At 40.3% G+C, this 27,975-nt stretch overlaps 2 protein-coding genes across 2 annotated transcripts in view; both read right to left on the minus strand.

The window, feature by feature from the left end:
• Positions 1–7,862: 7,862 nt before the first annotated feature.
• On the minus strand, positions 7,863–8,875 carry LOC128221553 (uncharacterized). The gene is given in 2 exon segments (XM_052930159.1): positions 7,863–8,041; positions 8,044–8,875. Coding segments are annotated over 2 exon segments (1,011 nt in total).
• A 6,130-nt stretch (positions 8,876–15,005) lies between these two features.
• Positions 15,006–27,975, minus strand: part of LOC128221957 (uncharacterized) — a 40,560-nt gene continuing 27,590 nt past the window's right edge. Inside the window, exon 10 of the mRNA XM_052930674.1 lies at positions 15,006–25,879. Within this exon, the coding sequence (XP_052786634.1) occupies positions 20,552–25,879 (5,328 nt within the window). The 3' untranslated portion in view covers positions 15,006–20,551. The remainder of the gene's footprint in view (positions 25,880–27,975) is intronic.

Genomic DNA, 27,975 nt, shown 5'->3' on the forward strand with positions numbered 1-27,975 from the left:
ATGTGTAAATGACGTTGCAGTATTATCGTGTGCCGGCAGAGAAAGGTACATGTATTCAGGACCTGGTCGCCCTAGTAAACACATTAATTTGGACCAAGTTATTTATTTGCTTGATGCTGATTTTAGCATGTCTGAGATTTCAAGAATGTTCCTTGTGTGTAGAACAACATTTTGGCGAAGGTTGAAATCGGAGTCTGTAAACTTCAATAGATATTCAAATATTAATGACGACACTTTAAAACATGTGATGAAAGACATTCAGAAAGCCCATCCACACCGTGGAGTGGCCATGATGATGGGACATCTTCGATCACGAGGCTTATATTTACACCAGCACTGTGTTCGAGAAGCATTAAGGCCACTTAACCCAGCAAGTTCTGTGTTAAGATGGTTGCAATAAGAAGATCATATTTTGTACCTTTTCCAAATATCTTGTGGCATATTGACGGGCATCATGCATTGATCCGATGGCAAATGGTGACACATGGAGGCATCGACGGATATAGCAGATTCATAGTTTATTTGAAGTGTTCTAATAACAATAAATCAGGAACTGTACTGAAGCTCTGCACAGATGCCGTTTCACTTTATGGCTTGCCATCACGTTGTCGAGGAGACAAAGGAAGTGAAAATGTCGACGTAGCAAATTACATGGAAGAGAAACGGGGCACTGGCCGTGGAAGTTTTATTGCCGGGAGATCTGTACATAATACAAGAATTGAGCGCTTGTGGAGGGATGTATACTATAGTGCTATACAAACATTTTACAGTCTGTTTTACTACTTAGAGGCTAATAACTTTCTTGATGTCAACTGCACAATAGATATGGTGTGCTTACATTTTGTCTTCTTGCCAATAGTCTATGTTGCTTTAGAGGAGTTCAGAAATGCCTATATAATAACCACGGAGTTATATCTGAATGAAATTGGTCTCCATATCAGATATGGTTAAATGGTATGATACATGAAAATAATCAGTGTGCTTCTGCTGTGCAAAGTGTAATGGCTGAAAATCAGAAGATTAATAGTGATATTTCAACGTATGGTATTGACCCTGACAACACACTTAACCACTAAAAATATTGACTTTCCAGAAGAGGAACAAATGCACGTGTCCATGGATACAAATGAGTTTCCTGCTGAAGAAATTGTGGAAATGTTATCAGAACATTTAATCCATTGTTGAAATGTGATGACTATGGTATTGGTTTGTTCAAAGAAGTGAAGGAGATTTGAATAGTGTATACCTGATCAGAAATTGAACACCAAACAATTGTGTTAAACATTGTATTTGTAAAGTGGTCGAGGGTTTTGGAAAATGTTTTTATTAAATTCTGTAAACTGTAGTATGTACATAGTAAACTTCAAGACCACTTGCTTATGAAAATTCATTTAAAACGCCATCTATTCTGTATAATTGATTATATACAGTTTAATATTTGCACATTTTAAAATTTGTAGTGATTTTAATTGCCAAAATCTTGAATGTAAAATCAAATTTATCATTATTCTATTAACAGATAACACAACGACTGTGTAAATCCTGATCTGGAAGCTCAGATTCGAGTTACACAGCCTTGGGTTTGATCTTTAGTCTCTAGAATAGCTAGATAGTTATCTTTATATGTTGCTAAAAAGGTGCAAAAGCTGAACTGTCATTTTATGTAATGTCCGTCCCCTGTTTCACACACTATTTATTTAACATATTTACTCGGTCATAAGTCGACCTCGACCACAAGTCGAGGTGCTATTTTTGTTCTGAAAAGTCCGGAATTCGGATGAACATGTCCATAAGTCGGGGTGAAATTTTAGGCTTTGTTTTGGGGTAAATTTGCATATGAAACTCAGATTATATGTGATAAATTTCAAGGAAAAAAGACGACACAAAGCTTAAACTTATTAATAATTATGTTTAATAGTTGTAAGTACATGTACCTTTTTATTTCATAATGGTTAAGTACCTTTCTATTTCATTATGGTTATGTACCTTTTTATTTCATGAATAATTCATTTCTTATATTTACATTATTTTTTACTCAGAAACAGTTTTTGGTTAATTTTTTACTATAACATGGCCATAAGTCGGGGAAGGTTTTCAGGGTGATTTTAAGATCTGATTTTCGTCGACTTATGGCCGAGTAAGTACGGTATGTTATTTTCTGCTCAAGTGTAATATAATTAAAAGTTTTAATGTTCCTTCTTTGTTGTTTGTATTCATTACTTGCTTCGAGGGTGTTTTCCTTCTGCATTCTGCATATGACTCAGTTTTAAAATGTCAGATTAAAGTGAATGGTATGATAAACCGAAAAAAACAACGTATTTTCGAAGAAATTAGGTCTTTTTTAAAAAATCTAAAAGCAAATAGTTTAGACTTACTTTATCTTGTTCTATGACATGAAACTATAAGAAAACAAACAAAACAAAAAGAAGTTGTTTTATGTCAAACATTTACAGCAGTAATCTAATTTTGATGAAGGTGTAATGTCCGTCCCCAACACAATAAGACTTGTTTGTAATTTTGTGAAAAAAATCCCCAAAAAATTAACACATTACAGTATTAGAAAAATCCTTTTAAATGCAAATTAAGAAAAAAAAAGACTTTGATGCCAACCCAATTGTGCACTTTACTGTGCACCAGGCCTTAAACATCTTCACATGAACCGCCTGGTGGACCTTCATCAAGTCTAGCACCTGTTTTTCCAGAATTAGCTCCATCTTGAAATTTATTTGAAAATTGTTATTTTTTTTTTACTTTTGTCTTCTTTGTTACTAATGGTATCTACTTTGTTCCTTGTCATCACTCGCATCATGTGTGACAAGGTTCGTAACTCTAGCATTTTTATACGCCCGAAGGCAACTTTGGTCGTATATGGTATGGTCTGTCTGCCACATCGATGTCCACTCAATAACTTGAGAACTATTAGGTGTGCTGTCTTCATACTTAGTAGGAGGATGATCATGGCCAGTAGACGACCCCTAATGATTTTAAGGTCAATAGGTCAAAGGTATAGTGACACTCAATAACTTGAGAAGGAATTAGCCTAGGTTGATGAAACTTGGTAGGGACATTGCCCATAGTCAGAAGATGACCCCTATCTATTATTAGGTCAACAATCATAGTGACACTTGGTGTAAAATCCTTGTCCGATCAATAACTTGTTCTGGTTGTTTTCATTTATTTTTCAATTGAGTATGATCACATTTTAACATTGTACATCTTGCGACAGCAATACTTAGGGCGTATAATGCTGTTGTTATTTTTAAAGTCATCTCCTCTTTGAACTTCGAATTTTGCTTTAAAAATGTTAAATACCTTTAACTCTTATTATCTTTGTAACTGAAGGAATTTACTTCAGATTGTTGTCGTTTCCATTTCAGCATAGAAATTTCATCATGCTGAAAACTGCATAAAACTTCGTCGCCCAACATAAAAGGTGTTTAAACATGAAAAAATCGGCCGTATAATACCCATGTAAGTGCAGTAGCGGTCGAAAAGATAAATAATGCAAATATTCAATAACAAATAGCTAAAACAGGTACAAGAATGGTAAACTTGGGCCGAAAACACAGTTTCAAGTCACGCAATTTTCTATTTTCACTTTGTAAACAATCAATCGTTCAGCTTATACATTCAATAACTTTTTTGTAAAGGCCTCTAGAAACAAAGGTTAAAAAACCGAGAGACGCTTACACGTGTGGTCTCCGGGTAGGCGTATTTATATTGCGAGAAAGGTGATATAACTTACTTACCAGGTGAAAATACATCCTTGAAACACCGAAATTCCTTTCAACGCCGCCATTTTATTCGGCTTCACACAATTTCCCTCACTTAAAATTCGGCGAACACATTTCACGTTGGACCCCCTGATACTGCTAAATGCGATCTTACAGTAAACCTAGCTCAATATACTGATGAATGCGATCATACAGTAAACCTAGCTTATACTGATGAATGCGATCGTACAGTAAACCTAGCTCAATATACTGATGAATGCGATCGTACAGTAAACCTAGCTCAATATACTGATGAATGCGACGTAAAGTAAACCTAGCTCAATATACTGATGAATGCGATCGTACAGTAAACCTAGCTCAATATACTGATGAATGCGATCGTACAGTAAACTTAGCTCAATATACTGATGAATGCGATCGTACAGTAAACCTAGCTCAACATACTGATGAATGCGATCGTAAAGTAAACTTAGCTCAATATACTGATGAATGCGATCGTACAGTAAACCTAGCTCAATATACTGATGAATGCGATCGTACAGTAAACCTAGCTCAATATACTGATGAATGCGATCTTACAGTAAACTTAGCTCAATATACTGATGAATGCGATCGTACAGTAAACCTAGCTCAATATACTGATGAATGCGATCGTACAGTAAACCTAGCTCAATATACTGATGAATGCGATCGTACAGTAAACCTAGCTCAATATACTGATGAATGCGATCGTACAGTAAACTTAGCTCAATATACTGATGAATGCGATCGTACAGTAAACTTAGCTCAATATACTGATGAATGCGACCTTACAGTAAACTTAGCTCAATATACTGATGAATGCGATCGTACAGTAAACTTAGCTCAATATACTGATGAATGCGATCTTACAGTAAACTTAGCTCAATATACTGATGAATGCGATCTATACAGTAAACCTAGCTCAATATACTGATGAATGCGATCGTAAAGTAAACCTAGCTCAATATACTGATGAATGCGATCGTAAAGTAAACTTAGCTCAATATACTGATGAATGCGATCGTACAGTAAACTTAGCTCAATATACTGATGAATGCGATCTATACAGTAAACCTAGCTCAATATACTGATGAATGCGATCGTAAAGTAAACCTAGCTCAATATACTGATGAATGCGATCGTAAAGTAAACTTAGCTCAATATACTGATGAATGCGATCTTACAGTAAACTTAGCTCAATATACTGATGAATGCGATCTATACAGTAAACCTAGCTCAATATACTGATGAATGCGATCGTAAAGTAAACCTAGCTCAATATACTGATGAATGCGATCGTAAAGTAAACCTAGCTCACCTATACTGATGAATGCGATCGTACAGTAAAGCTAGCTCACCTATACTGATGAATGCGATCGTAAAGTAAACCTAGCTCAATATACTGGTGAATGCGATCGTACAGTAAACCTAGCTCAATATACTGATGAATGCGATCTTACAGTAAATCTAGATCACATATACTGATGAATGCGATTTTACAGTAAACCTAGCTCAATATACTGATGAATGCGATCGTAAAGTAAACCTTGCTCGCATATACTGATGAATGCGATCGTAAAGTAAACCTTGCTCGCATATACTGATGAATGCGATCTTACAGTAAACCTAGCTCGCATATACTGATGAATGCGATCGTAAAGTAAACCTAGCTCGCATATACTGATGAATGAGATCGTAAAGTAAACCTAGCTCAATATACTGATGAATGCGATCTTACAGTAAATCTAGATCACATATACTGATGAATGCGATCGTAAAGTAAACCTAGCTCACCTATACTGGTGAATGCGATCTTACAGTAAACCTAGCTCACCTATTCTGATGAATGCGATCGTAAAGTAAACCTAGCTCACCTATACTGGTGAATGCGATCTTACAGTAAACCTAGCTCAATATACTGATGAATGCGATCTTACAGTAAACCTAGCTCAATATACTGATGAATGCGATCGTACAGTAAACCTAGCTCAATATACTGATGAATGCGATCGTAAAGTAAACCTAGCTCAATATACTGATGAATGCGACGTACAGTAAACTTAGCTCAATATACTGATGAATGCGATCGTTCCTTAAACCTAGCTCAATATTCTGATGAATGCGATCTTACAGTAAACCTAGCTCAATATACTGATGAATGCGATCGTAAAGTAAACCTAGCTCAATATACTGATGAATGCGATCGTACAGTAAACCTAGCTCAATATTCTGATGAATGCGATCGTAAAGTAAACCTTGCTCGCATATACTGATGAATGCGATCGTAAAGTAAACCTTGCTCGCATATACTGATGAATGCGATCGTACAGTAAACCTAGCTCAATATTCTGATGAATGCGACGTACAGTAAACCTAGCTCAATATACTGATGAATGCGACGTACAGTAAACCTAGCTCAATATACTGATGAATGCGACGTACAGTAAACCTAGCTCAATATTCTGATGAATGCGACGTACAGTAAACCTAGCTCAATATACTGATGAATGCGATCTTACAGTAAACCTAGCTCAATATACTGATAAATGCGATCTTACAGTAAACCTAGCTCAATATACTGATGAATGCGATCTTACAGTAAACCTAGCTCAATATACTGATGAATGCGATCTTACAGTAAACCTAGCTCAATATTCTGATGAATGCGATCGTACAATAAACCTAGCTCAATATACTGATGAATGCGATCGTACAGTAAACCTAGCTCAATATTCTGATGAATGCGATCGAACAGTAAACCTAGCTCAATATACTGATGAATGCGATCGTAAAGTAAACCTAGCTCAATATACTGATGAATGAGATCGTACAGTAAACCTAGCTCAATATACTGATGAATGAGATCGTAAAGTAAACCTAGCTCAATATACTGATGAATGCGATCGTACAGTAAACCTAGCTCAATATACTGATGAATGCGATCGTACAGTAAACCTAGCTCAATATTCTGATGAATGCGATCGTACAGTAAACCTAGCTCAATATACTGATGAATGAGATCGTACAGTAAACTTAGCTCAATATACTGATGAATGAGATCGTACAGTAAACATAGCTCAATATACTGATGAATGCGATCGTAAAGTAAACCTAGCTCAATATACTGATGAATGCGATCGTAAAGTAAACCTAGCTCAATATACTGATGAATGCGATCGTAAAGTAAACCTAGCTCGCATATACTGATAAATGCGACCGTACAGTAAACCTAGCTCAATATTCTGATAAATGCGATCGTAAAGTATAATTAGCTCGCATATACTGCTGAATGCGATCTTACAGTAAACCTAGCTCATATATTCTGCTGAATGCGATCTTACAGTAAACCTAGCTCATATATTCTGCTGAATGCGATCTTACAGTAAACCTAGCTCATATATACTGCTTAATGCGATCTACATAGTAAACTAATTAAGCTCACATATACTGCTGAATACATTTGATCTATACAGTAAACATAGCTCACATATACTGCTGAATACGATCTATACAGTAAACATAGCTCACATATACTGCTGAATGCATTTGATCTATACAGTAAACATAACTCACATATACTGCTGAATAAGATCTATACAGTAAACATAACTCACATATACTGCTGAATACGATCTATACAGTAAACATAGCTCACATATACTGCTGAATGCATTTGATCTATACAGTAAACATAACTCACATATACTGCTGAATACATTTGATCTATACAGTAAACATAGCTCACATATACTGCCGAATACGATCTATACAGTAAACATAGATCACATATACTGCTGAATGCATTTGATCTATACAGTAAACATAACTCACATATACTGCTGAATAAGATCTATACAGTAAACATATGCTGCAAAATGTGATATTAACTGTTAACCTACCTCACTTATACTGCCTCACTTATACTGCATAACGCAATATATACATTAAATCTAGCATATAATGCAAAATTGAATTTGGATTTTTGACCCTATCTTAACCAATTTAATTATGAAAGCATAACATTAAATTGGGTGTGTGCATGTGTGCGTGTGAGCGTGCGTGGGTGTGTGTGTGGCATGGGAGGCCTATGGAACCTGATAGCAGGGATTACTGAAGGTGGCCTACGGAACCTGATAGCAGGGTTTGTTGGTAGCGGCCTACCGAACCTGATAGCAGGGATTGTTGGTAGCGGCCTACGGAACCTGTTAGCGGGGATTGTTGGTAGCGGCCTACGGAACCTGATAGCAGGGATTGCTGGTAGGGGCCTACGGAACCTGATAGCAGGGATATTGTTGGTAGCGGCCTACTGAACCTAATAGCAGGAATTGCTGGAGGTGGCCTACCGAACCTGTTAGCAGGTATTGTTGGAGGTGGTCTACGGAACCTGAAAGCAGGGATTGTTGGTAACGGCCTACGGAACCTGATAGCAGGGTTTGTTGGTAGGGGCCTACGGAACCTGATAGCAGGGGTTGTTGGTAGCGGCTCACGGAACCTGAAAGCAGGGATTGTTGGTAGCGGCCTTCGGAACCTGATAGCAGGGATTGTTGGTAGCGGCCTACGGAACCTGATAGCAGGGATTGTTGGTAGGGGCCTACGGAACCTGATAGCAGGGGTTGTTGGTAGCGGCCTACGGAACCTGATAGCAGGGATTGTTGGTAGCGGCCTACGGAACCTGATAGCAGGGATTGTTGGTAGGGGCCTACGGAACCTGATAGCAGGGTCTGTTGGTAGGGGCTTACGGAACCTGATAGCAGGGTCTGTTGGTAGGGGTCTACGGAACCTGATAGCAGGGATTGTTGGTAGCGGCCTACGGAACCTGATAGCAGGGATTGTTGGTAGCGGGCTAAGGAACCTGATAGATGGGATTGATGGTAGCGGGCTACGGAACCTGATAGCAGGGTCTGTTGGTAGCGGCCTACGGAACCTGATAGCAGTGGTTGTTGGTAGAGGCTTACGGAACCTGATAGCAGGGATTGTTGGTAGCGGCCTACGGAACCTGAAAGCAGGGAGTGTAGGTAGCGGCCTACGGAACCTGAAACAGGGATTTTTGGTAGCGGCTCACGGAACCTGAAAGCAGGGATTGTTGGTAGCGGCATACGGAACCTGAAGCCAACTTCCATTTGTTGACGTGTTCATGAAGATAGCATTGCCATTGTCTGAATGCCCAGCTGTTAATTCCCTTTCGAACGTATCTTTCATATCGGTTATGAAGCCGGCGACGAATTATCAAAATAACCATACGACTTTCGAACATCGATTATAATTCAGTGCCTAGAACTCAAACCAATCTAAGAGGACAGGTCGCACAGTGAGCTGTTATTGGAACAAATACAACCGAAAGGCTCGGTACTAAATAATTCAGAGCCCGTCAATTTTGCAAACCCCACTAGGGGGCTAAAACAGAAGGAAGGAGAGAAATATATTTCAATAAAGACTCGTTACTATGGAAACCATACTGGCATTACTAGCTTATTTAATCTTCGGGACTTCTTAATTCTAGCGATAATTAGATAGAGAAATTGTCTTTATCTTCCAGTAAGTGAAGTATATTGCAATTGATTTAGTGAGGGAGACGGGCTTAATTGCTGAATCAGATACGAGAGGGAGCTGTTGACTTTTAAGAGGTAACATGAATGTTCCACTTTCTACATGTAAATGTTTATCAACGTCTGTACGTACGCGTCCGTGTGCATAAGTTTCTAAAAAAGCCGAATAAAATAACATATATTTCCTTTATCGGGCATCTACATATTTACCATAAAGCATATCATTTTTAAGTTATAAATTATACCCGATTGACCTTCCAGATATGACAAAAATACAGTACGTATATCCATAGCGTTTAACGTGTAGGCAGACCTTGGTCTTTAACGTTAAGACACAATAATTGCGCATGACAAATCGTCTATTATGTCAAGTAATATAAAATTCTCTCTATGCATGACCAAGTTGCTCTTCTTACAAGCAATGATATAACACCCATGACCTTGACCTACAGACAAGGCCCAAAATTCAAAATAATTAGTAGTTTCTAAAAGGCGGTATTAAAAGCAAAGAGGCGTTATTATGAGTTTCAAAAGACGCTAAAATCAACGACAAAATAATCATCATCATCATCATCATTGGTGTAACGTATTCTGGAAGCGAGTAAATACGCCCCTTATACATCACGCCTTTTAAGCTCATTATTACATCCTTTTTCCGTAAAATAAAAAACACCTTTAAAACACGTAATTACGCCATATTAGAGTAAAAACGCCCTTTGAAACTCTAAAAGACGCACTGTTGCTTGTTTTATTCCTACTTTAGAATGTTTACGTCGACGGCGGTTGAATAAACGTTTTAGGGAGTAGAAATATGGCAATGGCACATATAGAAAACAGAAAAAAGACGAAAATACGTGAATGTGTAGTCGGTGATAGGAGTAGCAACGATGACAGCAGTGTAATAAACGGCGACGATTAAATGAGTAGCAACGATGACAGGAGTGCAATAAACGGCGACGATTAATGAGCATAGCAACGATGGCAGGAGTGTATAAACGGCGACGATTAAATAAGTAGCAACGATGACAGGAGTGCAATAAACGGCGACGATAAATGAGTAGCAACGATGACAGGAGTGTAATAAACGACGACGATTAAATGAGTGGCAACGATGACAGGTGTGTTATAAACGGCGACGATTTAATGAGTATAGCAACGATGCCAGGAGTGCAATAAACGGCGACGATTAAATGAGTAAATCAACGATGACAGGAGTGTAATAAACGGCGCGACGATTAAATGAGTAGCAACGATGACAGGAGTGTAATAAACGGCGACGATTAATGAGTATAGCAACGATAAAAGGAGTGTAATAAACGGCGACGATTAAATGAGTATATCAACGATAACAGGATTGTAATAAACGGCGACGATTAAATGAGTGGCAACGATGACAGGAGTGTAATAAACGGCGACAATTAATGAATATATCAACGATGACAGAAGTGTAATAAACGGCGACGATTAAATGAGTGGCAACGATGACAGGAGTGCAATAAACGGCGACGATTAAATGAGTATATCAACGATGACAGGATTGTAATAAACGGCGACGATTAAATGAGTGGCAACGATGACAGGAGTGTAATAAACGGCGACAATTAATGAGTATATCGACGATGACAGGAGTGCAATAAACGGCGACGATTTAATGAGTGGCAACGATGACAGGAGTGTAATAAACGGCGACGATTAAATGAGTATATCAACGATGACAGGATTGTAATAAACGGCGACGATTAAATGAGTGGCAACGATGACAGGAGTGTAATAAACGGCGACAATTAATGAGTATATCAACGATGACAGGAGTGCAATAAACGGCGACGATTTAATGAGTGGCAACGATGACAGGAGTGTAATAAACGGCGACGATTAATGAGCATATGAACGATGACAGGAGTGTAATAAACGGCAACGATTAAATGAGAATATCAACGATGACAGGAGTGTAATAAACGGCGACGATTAATGAGTATAGCAACGATGACAGGAGTGTAATAAACGGTGACGATTAAATGAGTGGCAACGATGACAGGAGTGTAATAAACGGCGACGATTTAGGAGTATATCAACGATGACAGGAGTGTAATAAACGGCAACGATTAAATGAGAATATCAACGATGACAGGAGTGTAATAAACGGCGACGATTAATGAGTATAGCAACGATGACAGGAGTGTAATAAACGGCGACGATTAAATGAGTAGCAACGATGACAGGAGTGTAATAAACGGCGACGATTAAATGAGTAGCAAAGATGACAGGAGTGTTATAAATAGCGACGATTTACTGAGTAGCACTGATGACAGGAGTGCAATAAACGGCGACGATAAATGAGTAGCAACGATGACAGGAGTGTTAAAAAACGGCAACGATTAAATGAGTAGCAACGATGACAGGAGTGTAATAAACGGCGACGATTAAATGAGTAGCAAAGATGACAGGGGTGTTATAAATAGCGACAATCAAATGAGTAGCAACGATGACAGGAGTGTAATGAACAGCGACGATTAAATGAGTAGCAACGATGACAGCAGTGTAATAAACGGCGACGATTAAATGAGTATAGCAACGATGATAGCAGTGTAATAAATAACGACGATTAATAAGTAGCAACGATGACAGGAGTGTAATCAACGGCGATATGATGGTAACAGCGGCATTTCGAGGTGTTACCAACGACATACGATCGTCAGTGATGAACCGATGAAGTCAGAATTCCTAACAAAAGTTAATCCGACCAAGGAAAGACAAATTTAATATTCAAAATGAATTTTAGTCACAAATATCTGAAAAGTTTGAGCATGTTATATAAAATAAGATTTTCGAAATATGTAAAGTAATGAAAATCAATAACTGCGAGATACACATATTTATTCGCATCTGTATCGTATCGAAAAGTATTGTATCGTCATGTATTTGTATCGATATGTATCGCATCGCGTGATGGCCGTATGCTCGCATGCATAACATCAATGGCACGGCACTGCCACCATCAATGATGAGGACAAAACTCTTGAAATAAACATACTAGTATCAGACTACCTAATAGAAGGACGCAGCAGAGAAATATATGCCCGTAATTAGCAAGTTCAAACCGCTAGCCGCGGAGGCTGAGATGATCACTATATTATAACTGTCATCTTATATTACGGTTCATATTCACTGTTGTGGATGCCAGTTCACTGCAAAGAATCGTGGGTTAACATTTTGACCCAAAATGTATAGGATTCATATACCTGCAAGCGCAAATTTTCTCTGAATTAGACGCCTCTGCTCAGTGTTTTTTTTAAATTTTCGAGTTGTTCTACTAAAGAACTCTGTGACCTTCAGCTGTCTAACTCAAAATCAACAAGAGATGTTTGTCAAACATTATGCCCCCCCCCCCCTGAACGCCATGTTGTCAGGATTATATGGACAATTGAATGAAATATGCATGGACCGAAATGACAGCTGATTTGTTGCCGTTAAGGCAGTTTTAAGATTATGGCCATTAAAGTGTGAGGATAGAGTGTGTTATGACCATGACTTTTGACTCTATGAACTCAAAATCCAGAGTCATCAGCTGGTCACCAGAAACCTAAATGTCAAGTTCGACGGCCATGGGTGCAGGCATTGTCAAGTTATCACACAGACAAGTTTTTTTCGTTCAAGGTCACTGTGACCTTGACCTTTGACCCAATGACCCCTTAAATCATAAGGGGTCATCTACAAGTCAGATGCAACTCCAAGTCAAGTTTGAAGGCCATGGGTTCAGGCATTGTTGAGTTATCACTCGGACAACCTTTTACCATTCAAGATCACTGTGACCTAGACCTTTGGCTCTATGAATCCTAAAATCAATAAGGGTGATCTACTGGTCAGACTTAACATCCATGTCAAGTTAAATGATCATAGGTTCAGACATTGGTGAGATATCAGTGGGAGAAGATTTGTTAACTTTTTTGCGTTAAAGGTTACTGTGACATTGACCTTGGCCTGATGACCCCCAAAGTCGATAGGGGTCATCTACTGGGCAGGCCCAACCTTCATGTCAAGTTTGATGACCATAGGTCCAGGAATTGTCGAGTTCGCTTTCAAGGTCACTGTGACCTTGACCTTTGACCGCTAAAATCAATAGGGGTCATCTACTGGTCAGGCCCAACCTCCATGTCAAGTTTGAGGGCCATGGGTACAGGCATTGTTCAGTTATCACTCGGACAACCTTTTATCATTCCAGGTCACTGGGACCTTGACCTTTAGCCCAATGACCCCTAAAATCAATAGGGACCATCTTCTGGCCAGGCCCAACCTCCAAGTCAAGTTTGAGGGCCATGGGTGCAGGCATTGTCGAGTTATCACTCGGACAACCTTTTACCATTCCAGGTCACTGTGACCTTGACCTTTGGCCAGATGACCCCCAAAAACCATAGGGGTCATCTCCTGGTTAGGCCAATTCTCCAAGTCAAGTTTGAGGGCCATGGGTGCAGGCATGGTCGAGTTATCACTCAGACAACCTTTTACCATTCAAGGTGACTGGGACCTTGACCTTTGGCCAGATGACCCCCAAAAACAAAAGGGGTCATGTACTGGTCAGACCCAATTCCAAGTCAAGTTTGAGGGCCATGGGTGCAGGCATTGTCAAGTTATCATACGGAAAACCTTTAACCATTCAAGGTGACTGTGACCTTGACCTTTGGCCTGATGACCCCCAAAAACAATAGGGGTCTTCTACTGGTCAGGCCCAACCTCCAATTCAAAAAATGAGGGCTATGGGTGAAGGCATTGTCGAATTATCGCTCGGACATCCTTTTACCATTCAAGGTCACTGTGACCTTGACCTTTGACCCGATGACCCCCCAAAACAATAGGGGTCATCTACTGGTCAGGCCCAACCTCCAATTCAATTATGAGGGCCATGGGTGCCGGCATTGTTGAGTTATCACTCGGACAACCTTTTACCATTCAAGGTCACAGTGAACTTGACCTTTGACCTGATGAGCCCCAAAAACAATAGAGGTCAGCTACTGGTCAGGCCCAACCTCCAAGTCAAGTTTGAGGGCCATGGGTGCAGGCATTGTCAAATTATCACTCGGACAACCTTTTACCATTCAAGGTCACTGTGACCTTGACCTTTGGCCTGATGACCCCCCAAAACAATAGGGGTCATCTACTGGTCAGGCCCAACCTCCATGTCAAGTTTGAGGGCCATGGGTGCAGGCATTGTTGAGTTATCACTCGGACAAGCTTTAAAATTATTTTACCATTAAAGGTCACTGTGACCTTGACCTTTGACCCGATGACCCCCAAAATCAATAGGGGTCATCCACTGGTCAGGCCCAACCTTCATGTGAAGTTTGATGACCATACGTCCAGGAATTGTTGAGTTATCACTCGGACAAGCTTTGGTCTACCGACGGACGGACCGACCGACATGCCTGTGCAAAGCAATATACCCCTCTTCTTCGAAGGGGGGCATAATAAGGGTTATACACTTGTCATGAACAATTGTGAAAGACTCACTATTTTGTAGCTTTTCATTGTAATGCTAAAGGTCTGTGTGACTTTGATCCTAAAACTAACAGAGGTTCATGTAATACGTTTGACATGGCCCAAGTTCTTGGAAATTGGAGGACCGGCCTGAGTTTTTCGAGTTTTTGAGACACAAGCATAACCCTGTGTAATTGATGAAAATAAGGTAAAGTTAAAATAACACTTCACCTCAAGTTAATGTTTTCTCTGATTTTAATATCAAAAATCCAAAAGACAGACCGCGTGTTCACACCTACACAGTAAGCATACAATATCCAACAGCACGAAAATAAACAACGAGATAATGTCGCTACCGGAAGGAATCAACCCTTCTTGACGGACATATTTACAGATACCATTAACAGTGATTTGACACAAACCTCATATAATAGTTTAAAATACATGAAATATGTGTAGTTATATTCAGCAAAGACAGTCATTAACAACTTGAAAAAATATTAGCTAAAATTCAAACAGGAAAAATCCATGTGAAGTTTCATCAAAATTGAGATGTCGTTTAAAGAAAATGTTGACGGTTTCCCTGTATCTCTCTATGTAAAACAAGTTAACCCCTGGGGCTGGGTCAATTTTGACCCCAGGGGCATAATTTGAACAAACTTGGTTGAGAACCACCAGACAATGTAACACACCAAATAGTTTAGCTCTAGGCGTTTTGGTGCTTTTAAGAATATCTTATATATATAAAAGGTTTACTGTTCGTTTGCCATGGCAACTCGACTTCTTCATGGAATTTTGAAAGGGCACCATTCAAGGAACGTCCCAGTGAAGTTTCATCTGAATTGGCCAGGCTGTTTAGGAGGAGATGTTGTTTGAAGCAACTGTTGTCTGACGCCGGATGACCGGACGCCGACAAAAGCTCTCCCAGGTCACCCTACGAGCTCATCTAAGCTAAAATCTGATCATTGTTTGTACTTCTGCAATCAGTGTGTGTATACCACGTGATAAATTGTCTCATTAATGCTACGTCGGAATGCAATATTTTGAAAAGACTTTGAACAAAGATAACTTCACTATTTCTTCACCATTTTAAATGAAACATAGCGCAGTCTACGCCGCTTACGGAGCCCCACCTTCAGTCTTTTACCAGAATTCGATTGAGAGTTTAGTTTCTTAAAACACTTCGACAAACCTATTCACAATACGGCCGTCTGGCGGAGCACTGTCAAAACATTATTTTGGAAACAGGTTTGTCGAATTGTTTGCTGAAACTAATGACCTCATCAAATGTTGGTAATAAAACAAATGCAGGGCTCTTTAAGCGGCATAGAATGCCCTTTGTTTCATTTAAAATGGTGTTGTAAATGAAGTTATCTTTGATTTAAGTCTTCATTTTAAGCAAATTTTTGCCTTCCGACGTAGCATATGACGTAATTCATCACGTGGTATAAACACACTGGAAATGCCAAATGATGAATAGCCTCGATGTAACACCCAGTGGAAGTTTTTTAGTATTCCATCAACAATACCAACACAAGTGGTCAACAATATATTTTGTTCAATTAGAAGGCAGTATTTCTCACGTTTTCCAATTCATTTATTTCAGTAAATCAGCTGTCAGCCGTTTTTGATTTTAATCAGGTGACTCGGTAGAATATAAATAGTAGCTGACCCAGTTAGTGGGTACATGTATTTTATACAATATATTGTAGACCACTTAAAACTTAGATTGTTAGTAAATACCTACAAAATAAATGGTTATTGGACTGCGTCCTATCAAACCATTTATTTGATGTGAATATATACTAACTTTAACCATCACATAATAACCTCTTAATTATCAAAAGCAGTACATGTGTACATGTAGGTCATTTTAATACAATACTGAATAAAGTATAATCTTAAACACTTAAAAAACATATTACAGACTGAACACAGAAATATATAACAACACAGTCTTAATGAACATTTGAAATGTAAACTCATAGTATTCTTTAATCATACAACACATATATTGCCATTACTTCATGTAGTGATGGATCATTTACAACACACTGTATGTCACAGTCAGGTAACAATGCCCCCAAAGCAGAAGTTCTGTAACTCATTATATTGCATCAATACTTAAAGCCATCTTCAAGGTTATTTTTGTGTGCATATATCAAGCAGTAAAACGTTACCTTGACCTTGAACATATAATGACCGTTGAGATTATAATCCTGAACTTTTACATACAGTGACCTTGAGGTTGATATAAAAGTGCTGTTTAAAGATAGACAAAACCTTGTACATGCACTGACGTTGATCCTAAAATAAAATGGTGATAGGTTGAGTAAGTTATTGTGGGTACTGAACTTGAGGGAAAAGGACGTTCAGTTAGACATTGATATATGCCTGTATGCAGTTATGCAATATCACTACATGAGTCTTGAATTTTAAAAAAAGGCTTCCTAAAAATGTTTAGTGCTATACTTTCATTTAAAATCTAAGTTAAAATAACCACAGTTGAAATAAAACCAACAAATTAAAACATTACACTTAATGGAACACCAGTTAGCACCTGTTAATGACAGAACACCAAACAAACGATATCAACAACCCTATACTATAATAAAGCTTAGTCAAAGTAACAAGTTATATAAAGTAATATAAAATTAATATAATAATCTAAAAAGTTCTAATAAATACAATTAAATATAGTAATAAATTACTTTAAATAAATGGACAGTCTTTTTATAAATAGTGTGTTGATAAATACCCTACCCTCTGCAGATACAACACAGCATTATGTCTCATATAGCAGAATATCCCCACCCCCCTGAAGGTACAACACAGCCTTATGTCTCATAAAGCAGAATATCCTCACCCCCTGAAGGTACAAGACCTCCTTATGTCTCATAAAGCAGAATATCCCCACCCCCTGAAGGTACAACACGGCCTTATGTCTCATATAGCAGAATATCCCCACCCCCTGAAGGTACAACACAGCCTTATGTCTCATAAAGCAGAATATCCCCACCCCCTGAAGGTACAACACACCCTTATGTCTCATATAGCAGAATATCCCTACCCCCTGAAGGTACAGCACACCCTTATGTCTCATATAGCAGAATATCCCCACCCCCTGAAGGTACAACACACCCTTATGTCTCATATAGCAGAATATCCCCACCCCCTGAAGGAACAACACACCCTTATGTCTCATATAGCAGAATATCCCCACCCTCTGCAGGTACAACACGGCATTACGTCTCATAAAGCAGAATATCCCCACCCTCTGAAGGTACAACACGGCCTTATGTCTCATAAAGCAGAATATCCCCACCCCCTGAAGGTACAACTTGGCCTTATGTCTCATATAGCAAAATATCCCCACCCCCTGAAGATACAACATGGCCTTATGTCTCATAAAGCAGAATATCCCCAACCCCTAAAGGTACAACATGGCCTATACTCCCTGAAGGTACAACACGGTCTTATGTCTCATAAAGCAGAATATCCCCACCCCCTGAAGGTACAACATGGCCTTATGTCTCATATAGCAGAATATCCCCACCCCCTGAAGGTACAACATGGCCTTATGTCTCATATAGCAGAATATCCCCACCCCCTGAAGGTACAACACAGGCTTATGTCTCATATAGCAGAATATCCCCACCCCCTGAAGGTACAACAAGGCCTTATGTCTCATATAGCAGAATATCCCCACCCCCTGAAGGTACAACATGGCCTTGTGTCTCATATAGCAGAATATCCCCACCCACTGAAGGTACAACATGGCCTCATGTCTCATACAAAAGTATATCCCCGCCCCCTGCAGTTACAACACAGCTTTATGTCTTATACAGAAGTATATCCCCGCCCCTTGCAGTTACAACACAGCCTTATGTCTTATACAGAAGTATATCCCCGCCCCCTGCAGTTACAACACAGCCTTATGTCTTATACAGAAGTATATCCCCGCCCCCTGCAGTTACAACACAGCCTTATATCTCATACAGAAGTATATCCCCGCCCCCTGCAGTTACAACACAGCCTTATATCTCATACAGCAGTATATCCCCGCCCCCTGCAGTTACAACACAGCCTTATATCTCATACAGCAGTTGTTATGTATTGTAATTTCATTATAGTGGATCACAGGACTGATATATCTTTCTCAGTGGGGGGGGGGGGGGCACATCTGTCAAACCCCCTCAAAACTTACATTTCACTGAGGTATTGAAATGACATGTATAAAAAATTTCATTCATTTCAACCCTTCATTCAAGAATACTTATAAAGTGGCCATAGTTATGAAAAAATATGTATATATATCAGCATTTGAATTGTTAAGGTTTCAATTTAAGATTAAAAGTATATGTGTTTAGGGTACTGTGTCCCCTTCCCTGCTAGACCTGCCATTTCAGACCTTTTTTTCAAAAAATGACCAAGTTTATTTCAAATTGCAAACTCATTTTATGGTCCTACATCATTGATTATATCCACTTCATGGTCCTACATCATGGATCAAACCTACTTTATGGTCCTTCAAATTGTTCATGGATCTACTTATTCTGCAGGTAATCTTCTTTGATAATGAAAACAAAAGTATTTCCCTTAAAAGTTGAATAAACTGAACTAGACTTGTAACAGCGTTATAGTACTATGTTCTACCTTATCACAACAAATTACAATAACAACAAAACATAACATGAAAACTGATTAAAAAATATCAGTAAAATACTTATTCCATAAACACTTCTTCATAAGGTTATATATTTTTTTCATAATTTAGAAAACGCTCCTTATGTTCTTGAAGATAAAATACCCACCAACTGTGTGGAAAATATAACAATTTATCAAAATTTCATAATTCAAATTTTACTGTCTAGATATGTATAAAATTGCTGGTCAAATGAAATATATCCATTTGTTCTTTATTGTAAATCAGTTCAATCTCAATAAATTTCTTTATTAAAATCATCAACAAATCTATATGCAATATTATTACAGTTATAAATTATACAAGATAATATTCTCAAAAATCTAAAACATGAGATATGAGACATATATGTGCATACTGTTGTGTTTGTGAATGTTGAATTAAAAACTGCACAGCCAGGTACCCGCAGACACCATGTAGCCCCAGTATGACAAGACGAGAACAACACCATGTAGCCCCAGTATGACACGACGAGGCCTACACCATGTAGTCCAAGTATGACACGACAAGGCCTACACCATGTAGTCCCAGTATGACACGACAAGGCCTACACCATGTAGTCCCAGTATGACACGACAAGGCCTACACCATGTAGTCCCAGTATGACACGACAAGGCCTACACCATGTAGTCCCAGTATGACACGAGAAGGCCTACACCATGTAGTCCCAGTATGACACGACAAGGCCTACACCATGTAGTCCCAGTATGACACGAGAAGGCCTACACCATGTAGTCCCAGTATGACACGAGAAGGCCTTCACCATGTAGTCCCAGTATGACACGAGAAGGCCTACACCATGTAGTCCCAGTATGACAAGACAAGGCCTACACCATGTAGTCCCAGTATGACACGAGAAGGCCTACACCATGTAGTCCCAGTATGACACGAGAAGGCCTACACCATTTAGTCCCAGTATGACACGTAAGGCCTACACAATGTAGTCCAACCACAACACTAGCACTACATTATGTAGACTCACAAGACACAATTAAGACTACAACATCCAGTTACCACCATGATTGCAATAAGACTACCCCATCCAGTCCTAGCACAACAGCACTAGGACTACGCTATTCATTAAACATGTCAAACTCCGCCAGGTCTTGCCCATCAAAGTCCTTTAAAGTGTCCAGCGGGAACCCCTCAAATAGATCTCTGTCCCCCAGACTTCCAGGATTTTCCTGGTTACCTAGCAATATGTCAGCGGCCGGGGCAACATCCTTTCCACCAATGAGAACATTTTTTGTCTTAATCTTATCAAATTCTACACTTTGAGTGGGAACTCCATGGATTTCAGATTGAAAGAGAAAAGTCTCATTTGGAGCAGACTTCTGCAGACTGAAGATGGGCTTATTGAGAAGTAGGTCCATGTCCATGGCACGTGATTCTGTCTGGTCTGAGTGATGGAGAGCTGGGGGGATTACACTGTCATAGGTTGGATTGGATGCTGTAGACATTGATGATAAATGGTAGGATGGATCAATGCTTAGAACTGATGAAGGATTTCCTATTGAATAAGAAGGTAAATCAATGTTCATAGTATTTTTTTGAGTATCTAGCACATGCTTTGTGATATGCTTCTTACCTAAATGCATGTTGGATATGGATGCATTATCTCTATCATTGTTCAGCATGTATTCAAGCTCGCTGGTTGGAATGTACAACAGATCAGAACCTACACTTGTGGAATGGCCTTCACTGCTGGGACTTAGCAAGTTCAAGGTACTCCCTTCACTTTCTGCCACTACACTGTGGGACTTTTTGGAAAGTTTGACGAGTTTTGAGGCAAAAGGTCCAAGCATGTCAGTGCCCTGTTGATTTCCAGGTGAAACTATGTGCTGCTGTTGTTGTAGCTGTTTTAGAGCCACATCGTACGGGGGAGGATCTACTGAGCAGCACCTGGACTGGCTTTGGTCTATAAATTGCCTTTGGCAATTCCCAGTCTCCCCAGAGGAATTTTCTGAAGTGCCAGCATTTGGAAGTGTAACTGTAGGTTTTATCGGTGTGACATACCGAATATCATGGTGTGATCCCTCTATAGGTACGAAAGCACTGTGAATGGAAGACCTTAACAAACCCATGTTAACTCCTTGCATCTGTCCCATGGTTGGACCGGCAGCCATGTTGGACCCATACTGCTGCTGATCAATCAGCTGCTGTCTGAGTGGAGACTGGTGTGGTGACGCTGGCTGAACGGGACTCAGGAAGTCAGTTACCATGGTAATAGGGGACTCCGTAATAGACTGGGTTGTAGACAGCTGTATGATTTCAACAACTTCCATAGCAGATACTGGAGTAGAATTCATAATTGGTGAAGGCTCTGTACTGTTGCTATGGTAACCAGAATCAGAACAAGGAGTTTGAGACATGAATTGTTCATCTACCTCTAGTGAGGATTCCTGGCTACACAGCTGAGGATTGGACAACCCCTGCTGGCCCAAACCTTGACCATGACCAAGATTCAATGTAAGTCGATGTTTATCAAGGTTCTTTTGCTGATGGTCCACTGGCATTTGAAGGGAATGTTGAATCTTTTTTAAGTAAGTACTGCCTCCTTTAGATGCATCTCTAAAGGTGTTTGACGCTCCCGTGATATGTCCCTGGCCTTGGCCCTGACTGGGAGAGGGAAGTCTGATAGGAGGTGGGAGGATGCCCTGTGGAGACAATAATGGCCCTGCAGGTGGAGACAGCAAATCTGTGTTTACCTCCATCATCACCTGACCTGGACCCCGGGGTGACATAGAGGACGCACGGGTGTAAACATGGTTACGAGAGACTTGACTCATCACCGGGGAAACTGGACTCCGGGCTGGGGAGGCAAACAATGGCAAAGACTGGCAACGCTGGCTGGCTACAGACATGTCCACTGATCTTAAAGTGTTTTGTTCTTTCAGTCTCTGGACTGTAATGGGTGGAGCCTTTGGTACTGTAAATGTATTATCATCATCTTTTGTTTGTTTGGAAGTATTTTTTTTATCAAACCTGCCGCTGGGGGAGTTAATGGAGAATGTGACACTCTTTGGTCTCTCCGCAGGGGACACCTGGGAGCGTGTTTCAAATTGGAAGGCTCCCACAACTGGGCTGGTATGGATGTTGGCAAGTGACTGATGGTGGTGCAGGTCAGGCTCTGACATTGCTGACTTGTTCTCCTGCTGGCGCTGCTCCAGGGTATCTGTGATCCAGTCAGCCACGTCAGATGGCAGTCCAGAGGGCTCCATATCTGCCCGTGACCCACCAGCAGGGGCGGCACTTGAAGGGCGTTGGTACGGCTTTTTGCGGTCGCTCACCACAAGCCCTGCCCCGGAGCTCGACCCCTCGTTCCTGCTCCGGGACCTGGTGGCAATCCCGGACGGTATCACTCTCCCCTCACCAAGCTTTATGTTTCTGACATTCATGAAGGTGATCCCAGCTATCTCCTTGTTCTCCCTACCCCCGTGCCCAGCCTCCATCTTCTTAGCTTCAAAGTAGTTCTTCACTCTCTGGTCCAGGCTCGGCTTTGACTGCTTGAGGGCGCTGATTCCCACTGAGCTCACCTGGGGCCTCCTACTGGACCGACCCTCAGGCTTCATGGCTAAAACACTGTTTGGGAAAGACTCTATGAGAGCATCCTTCTCAAGACATGATATATCCGGGCTCTGCAGTCCCTGTACCAGGGAGATTTCTGACTTGTGCTGGTAGTGGGAATGTTTTTGCTGACTGTCCATCTTCTCCTTACTCTTACATTCATCTTCCAGCTCAGAAGTGCAAGACTTTGTTCTCCTTGGAACAACACTGGTAAACTCGTCTGGGCTCAGCTCCAAGGAAGTGTTATTTGCATCCTCACCCATCTCCTCCCCTGTAGAGTTCAGCCGTTTGAAGTCCCGCCTTGTCTGTAACTCTGGACACTTCCTCTTGCGGGCTCCTGACGGAGTTTCCCGCCCAAATGAACAGGCACTCTCTGGGCGACTAAGGACAGACTCTGGTCGCTGCACAGAGTCTGGTCTCTGGACAGACTCTGGCCTGGCCACCCGCACAGAAACCTCCCTGTCAATGGAGCAGGCACTCTCTGGCCGATGTGGGGATGTAATATTCATTTTGGCTATCTTAGATGGGGTTTCAGACCACATTTGGTCAACACTGTCACATGTTAGGACACCAACTCTGATAATGTCTATTCCAGAATTATAAGTCTCTAAATCTTTTGAGTTCAATATTTCATCAGATATATCCATCTCATGACTATATCCTATCAATGAGTTAACATCCAAAGCCTTATTTGTCGCTTTAAGACATTTTTCTTCTACAATTGTGTTTCCCACGCTTTCCTTTCCTATGTTTGCAGAAAGGGATTTGTTTTCAACTCCAATTTCAGTGTTTTCACAACCTTTTTTTACTGTGGGAACAATCAATCCTGCCTTGTCCACCTCACTGAATGGCTGTCCCATTGCCAGCCCAGGGCTGGTCTGCTCCCCCAGGGTGAATCCAGGCTGAGTGACCGTGGGTTGGGGTAGTATCTGTACCCCGGGGCCAAATAATGAATGAAGGCCAGTGGGCACACTGACAGGTTGGTTGTTCACAATAATCACCATGTCCTTGGAGGCCATGTTTGGCACCATGGTGTTAACCTCTGTGGGGGCAGGGGGCAGTTGGGCAGTTGGAAATGTCATGTTTGGGGTGAACGGGATAGTGGGCAGCTGCATGCCCGTCTGACTCTTAACCAGGGCTTCTGCTTTCTGCTTCTCACGCTTCTCCTTCAGGATTGTAGACACCCTCCGCTTGTCTTTGTCATAGTTACTGGAGTTATCATTTTTCGTATCTTTGGCAGGTGACCCTTTATTTGGGGAGGCTTTTGGTCTGATGGGCGTAAACTTGGACCTTGACTGTTTTCCAGATAAATTTTGCGCTGAAGTAACTATCACATCACCAGACATTTTGGACATTACGGAAGTGACAGTCACAACATTAATAGCTTCATGGGAAGGATTTTTAAAATTTACCACATTTTGTCCATGAAGTTTGTTTTTGTCAATCAAACTGGAAGGTATATTTTCCAAATTTTTGCCAGGTACAAATGATGATGCTGACACAAGATTTAATACTGATTCCTTAAGGCTTCGATCAGATGATGACTTGTGGACACTGGCATGCACAGAGCTGGGTACCGCTATCATACAGGGTGTGACCCCCATGGACTGGGAGACTTGCTGTTCCTCCAGCGGATGGGCAGACCCCTGAGACACAGACTGAACCATGACTGGGATGGCCATGGCTATAGACTGTGTGATGACTCCACTGTCCTTCCGGGGAACAGCCTGTACCTGGGAGAAGGGGACAAAGGCGCTACGGCCCGGTACGTTACACTGGTTCACAAACAATGAGTTCTTACACTTCTCAATAAACCCCATGGACTTGTTCAAATGCACAAAACTCTCACCTTGGTTTTCCAGCAACTTTTTAAAGTTCAAATGGCCGGTAGATTTTGACAAAGTTTCTGAACTACCAACAACAGTTTGTATATTTTCTGCTACAACACTTTCAGGTAATATCTGCTGGGAGCATTTATTACTTGTATGGCCATATTGTCCTTCAACAGTCACAGTCAGTGATGATGAGCTTGGACTGATAGCATCTTCAAAGTTCAGCCTCTTCACATGAGTGCGCTCTGACTGGTCCACATCCATATCACTGCCTGGTGTCTGTGCATCAGATATAGACATATTTAGCTCCACTGTGGAATTACTGTCAGTGTTTTCTTTATCATAATCTAAATCAATTAATTTGTAACCTTGGGCAGTGTTTTCAGACTTTTGTTCAAATGCATTATTTAAAACTTGTTCAATACTTGACGGAGCATTATCTTTTTGTTTAATACCAGTAATTTCAATAACATCTTTTGTTCCACTGGTTTTCTTCATATACTTATCAGTTTTTCCGATGTTTTCCTTTGACTGTGCTTGAATCTGGGACTTGAGTTTGTTACTTAAAGCACTTTTAACACTTTTGTCAGAAACCTGGGCTGAAGCCCTCCCTGACACCTTGGCTTGCCACGATGACATCTCATGTTTCTGTGGAGACAGGAGTTTCAGTGGTGATGACTCTTGGAGAGGGCTGGCTGGGGAGGGTTGGTGATCTCCCCTGGTGTTTCCCAGACCGGCTGGGGAGGGTTGGTGATCTCCCCTGGTGTTTCCCAGACTGGCTGGGGAGGGTTGGTGATCTCCCCTGGTATGTCCAATGCTGGCACGGGAAGGTTGGTTATCTCCCCTGGTGTGACCCAGGCTTGCTGAGGTGGGTTGGTGATCTTCCTTGGAGTGTCCAAGGCTGGAGGAGGTGCTGGACCTCTTCTGGTTGCCAGGGTTGGGAGCGATCTGCTCAACATTACCATGGACACCAGACTGTTGCTCATTCTCTGACTTCAAGGCCTGAAAACAGGTTAAATACATATGTTAGAGAAATGCTCAATTCATCTATATATTAGACATATTGTTCTCGAACCAATAAATACTAAACAATATATTTATAAATAGGTCCTATATTTTACAAAATGAAGTGGTGTCTAAGCATTTTTGACTACTTTTTCCATGTGACATAATCAAAGTGCATAGTGTATAATTTGGAATCATATAGCCACTGCACCAATAACATTTTTAAAAGTTTCATCCTTTTATATGCAATTCAGTGGGCTTGTTATTAAATGTACATAGAAATGTAATGCAATTATTAACTTGAATTCAGTTAAAGAGTTTTAAACTTGACCACATGGAAACTAACACATGTTTAGTAGAATTTTGTAACACGAGAAAAAATACTACCTTGTATGTAATTAAACTAGATCTCAGTCACCCAAATAAAATAGTGCAGCCAAACTTGGATCACATAAAAACATGATCTGTCTTATAAGACGCTTTACAAGCGTCCTGTATCACATCAAGTTGGGTGTGTGAACATGTATATGTTGAGACAGTGTAGCTGTTGAGATTGATTCATGTTTATACACATAACATATTGTCATCAACAATGTGTCCTATGATATAACTTTTATTATATGGTTCCTTATGTACATGTTTTAACACACTGGTTGTAGTTTTGATTAAATCATCATAGTGCACTCCTACGCACAGGGCACAGAAGGTAGAAAATTCATTTTGTTATATGCTTATCAAATATTGCTCTCCCTGAGCCAATTTCTGACCACTGTGCGCAAGAGTGAGTGCATTTTCTTGAATATAAGCACAATTAAAGCGACTGTACTCTTTGGAAACGGCTTCTCTGTGAGGTGTAGTTTGTTCATGAACATTTATAAATTCGTCCTTGATTTTAGTAAAAACAAGAGGCCCAAGAGGGCCTATGCTCTACTGGCATGGCTCTTGTGGTCATTTTCAATCCAGAGCATGTACGTATGAGTAATAGGCAACAAATAGATAGTTCACTTTTTGTGTTTGGGCTAGTTGAAAACGCTGCACGTTCAACATCTGAGGACAGAAAGTGTTGTAAGTAGATTAGTTGCATAACCTATTTTAATAAGTGCCACAACAAGCTCCACAACAAATATCAAAGGTATGGACCTTGTGGGTTGAAACAAGAAGATTTTGAAAATATTTCTTAAATAAGTCTCTAGGAAACTTGTGATCCCTGGGGCAGTGCCAGTTTCGACCCAAGGGGCATAATTTGAACAACCATGGAAGTGGACCACTAAATTAAGCCTTGTTCAAAATAGTAAGGATCTACATAGCTGTTTCAGACAAAAAGGTTTTGTACATTTCCTAATTAAAGAATACCAAACCTGTGAACCCGGGGGCGTGGCCAGTAATGACCCCAGGGGCATAATTTTAACAAACATTCACAAGCAATTGTGACTTTACATGTAAACTTGGCTAAATATAGACTTCGCTCATGTAGACTTGGCTAAAAAGAGCATTTTTTTATACTTTCAAGACCCATAATCTAGGCATGCATGGGCGGATCTGGCTGGTTTTCAAATGGAACCGAGCTTTAATGGATATCTAAATACTGTACAAGTTTCATCGAGATACAATCAAAACTGAAGATTGTATTGTGTTCACAAGCAATTCTTTACAGATACACTGATTTTTTTAAACTTTCAAGGCCCATAATCTAGGCATGCATGGGCAGATCTGGCTTTCGAAAGGAACCAAGCTCTAATGGATATCTAGATACTGTACAAGTTTCATCGAGATACAATCAAAACTGAAGACTGTATGGTGTTCACAAGCAAGTGTTTACACAATAGCAATTCTTTTATACTATCAAGGCACATAATCTAGGCATGCATGGGCGGATCTGACTGGTTTTCGAAAGGTACCGAGCTCTAATGGATATCTAGATACTGTACAAGTTTCATCGAGATACTATCAAAACTGAAGACAGTATCCTGTTCACAAGCAATTGTTTAAACAATAGCATTTTTTTATACTATCAAGGCCCATAATCTAGGCATGCATGGGCGGATCTGGCTGGTTTTCGAAAGGAACCGAGCTCTTATGGATATCTAGATACT

The sequence above is a fragment of the Mya arenaria genome, chromosome 16 (genome assembly GCF_026914265.1).
Source record: "Mya arenaria isolate MELC-2E11 chromosome 16, ASM2691426v1".
NCBI lineage: Eukaryota > Metazoa > Mollusca > Bivalvia > Myida > Myidae > Mya > Mya arenaria.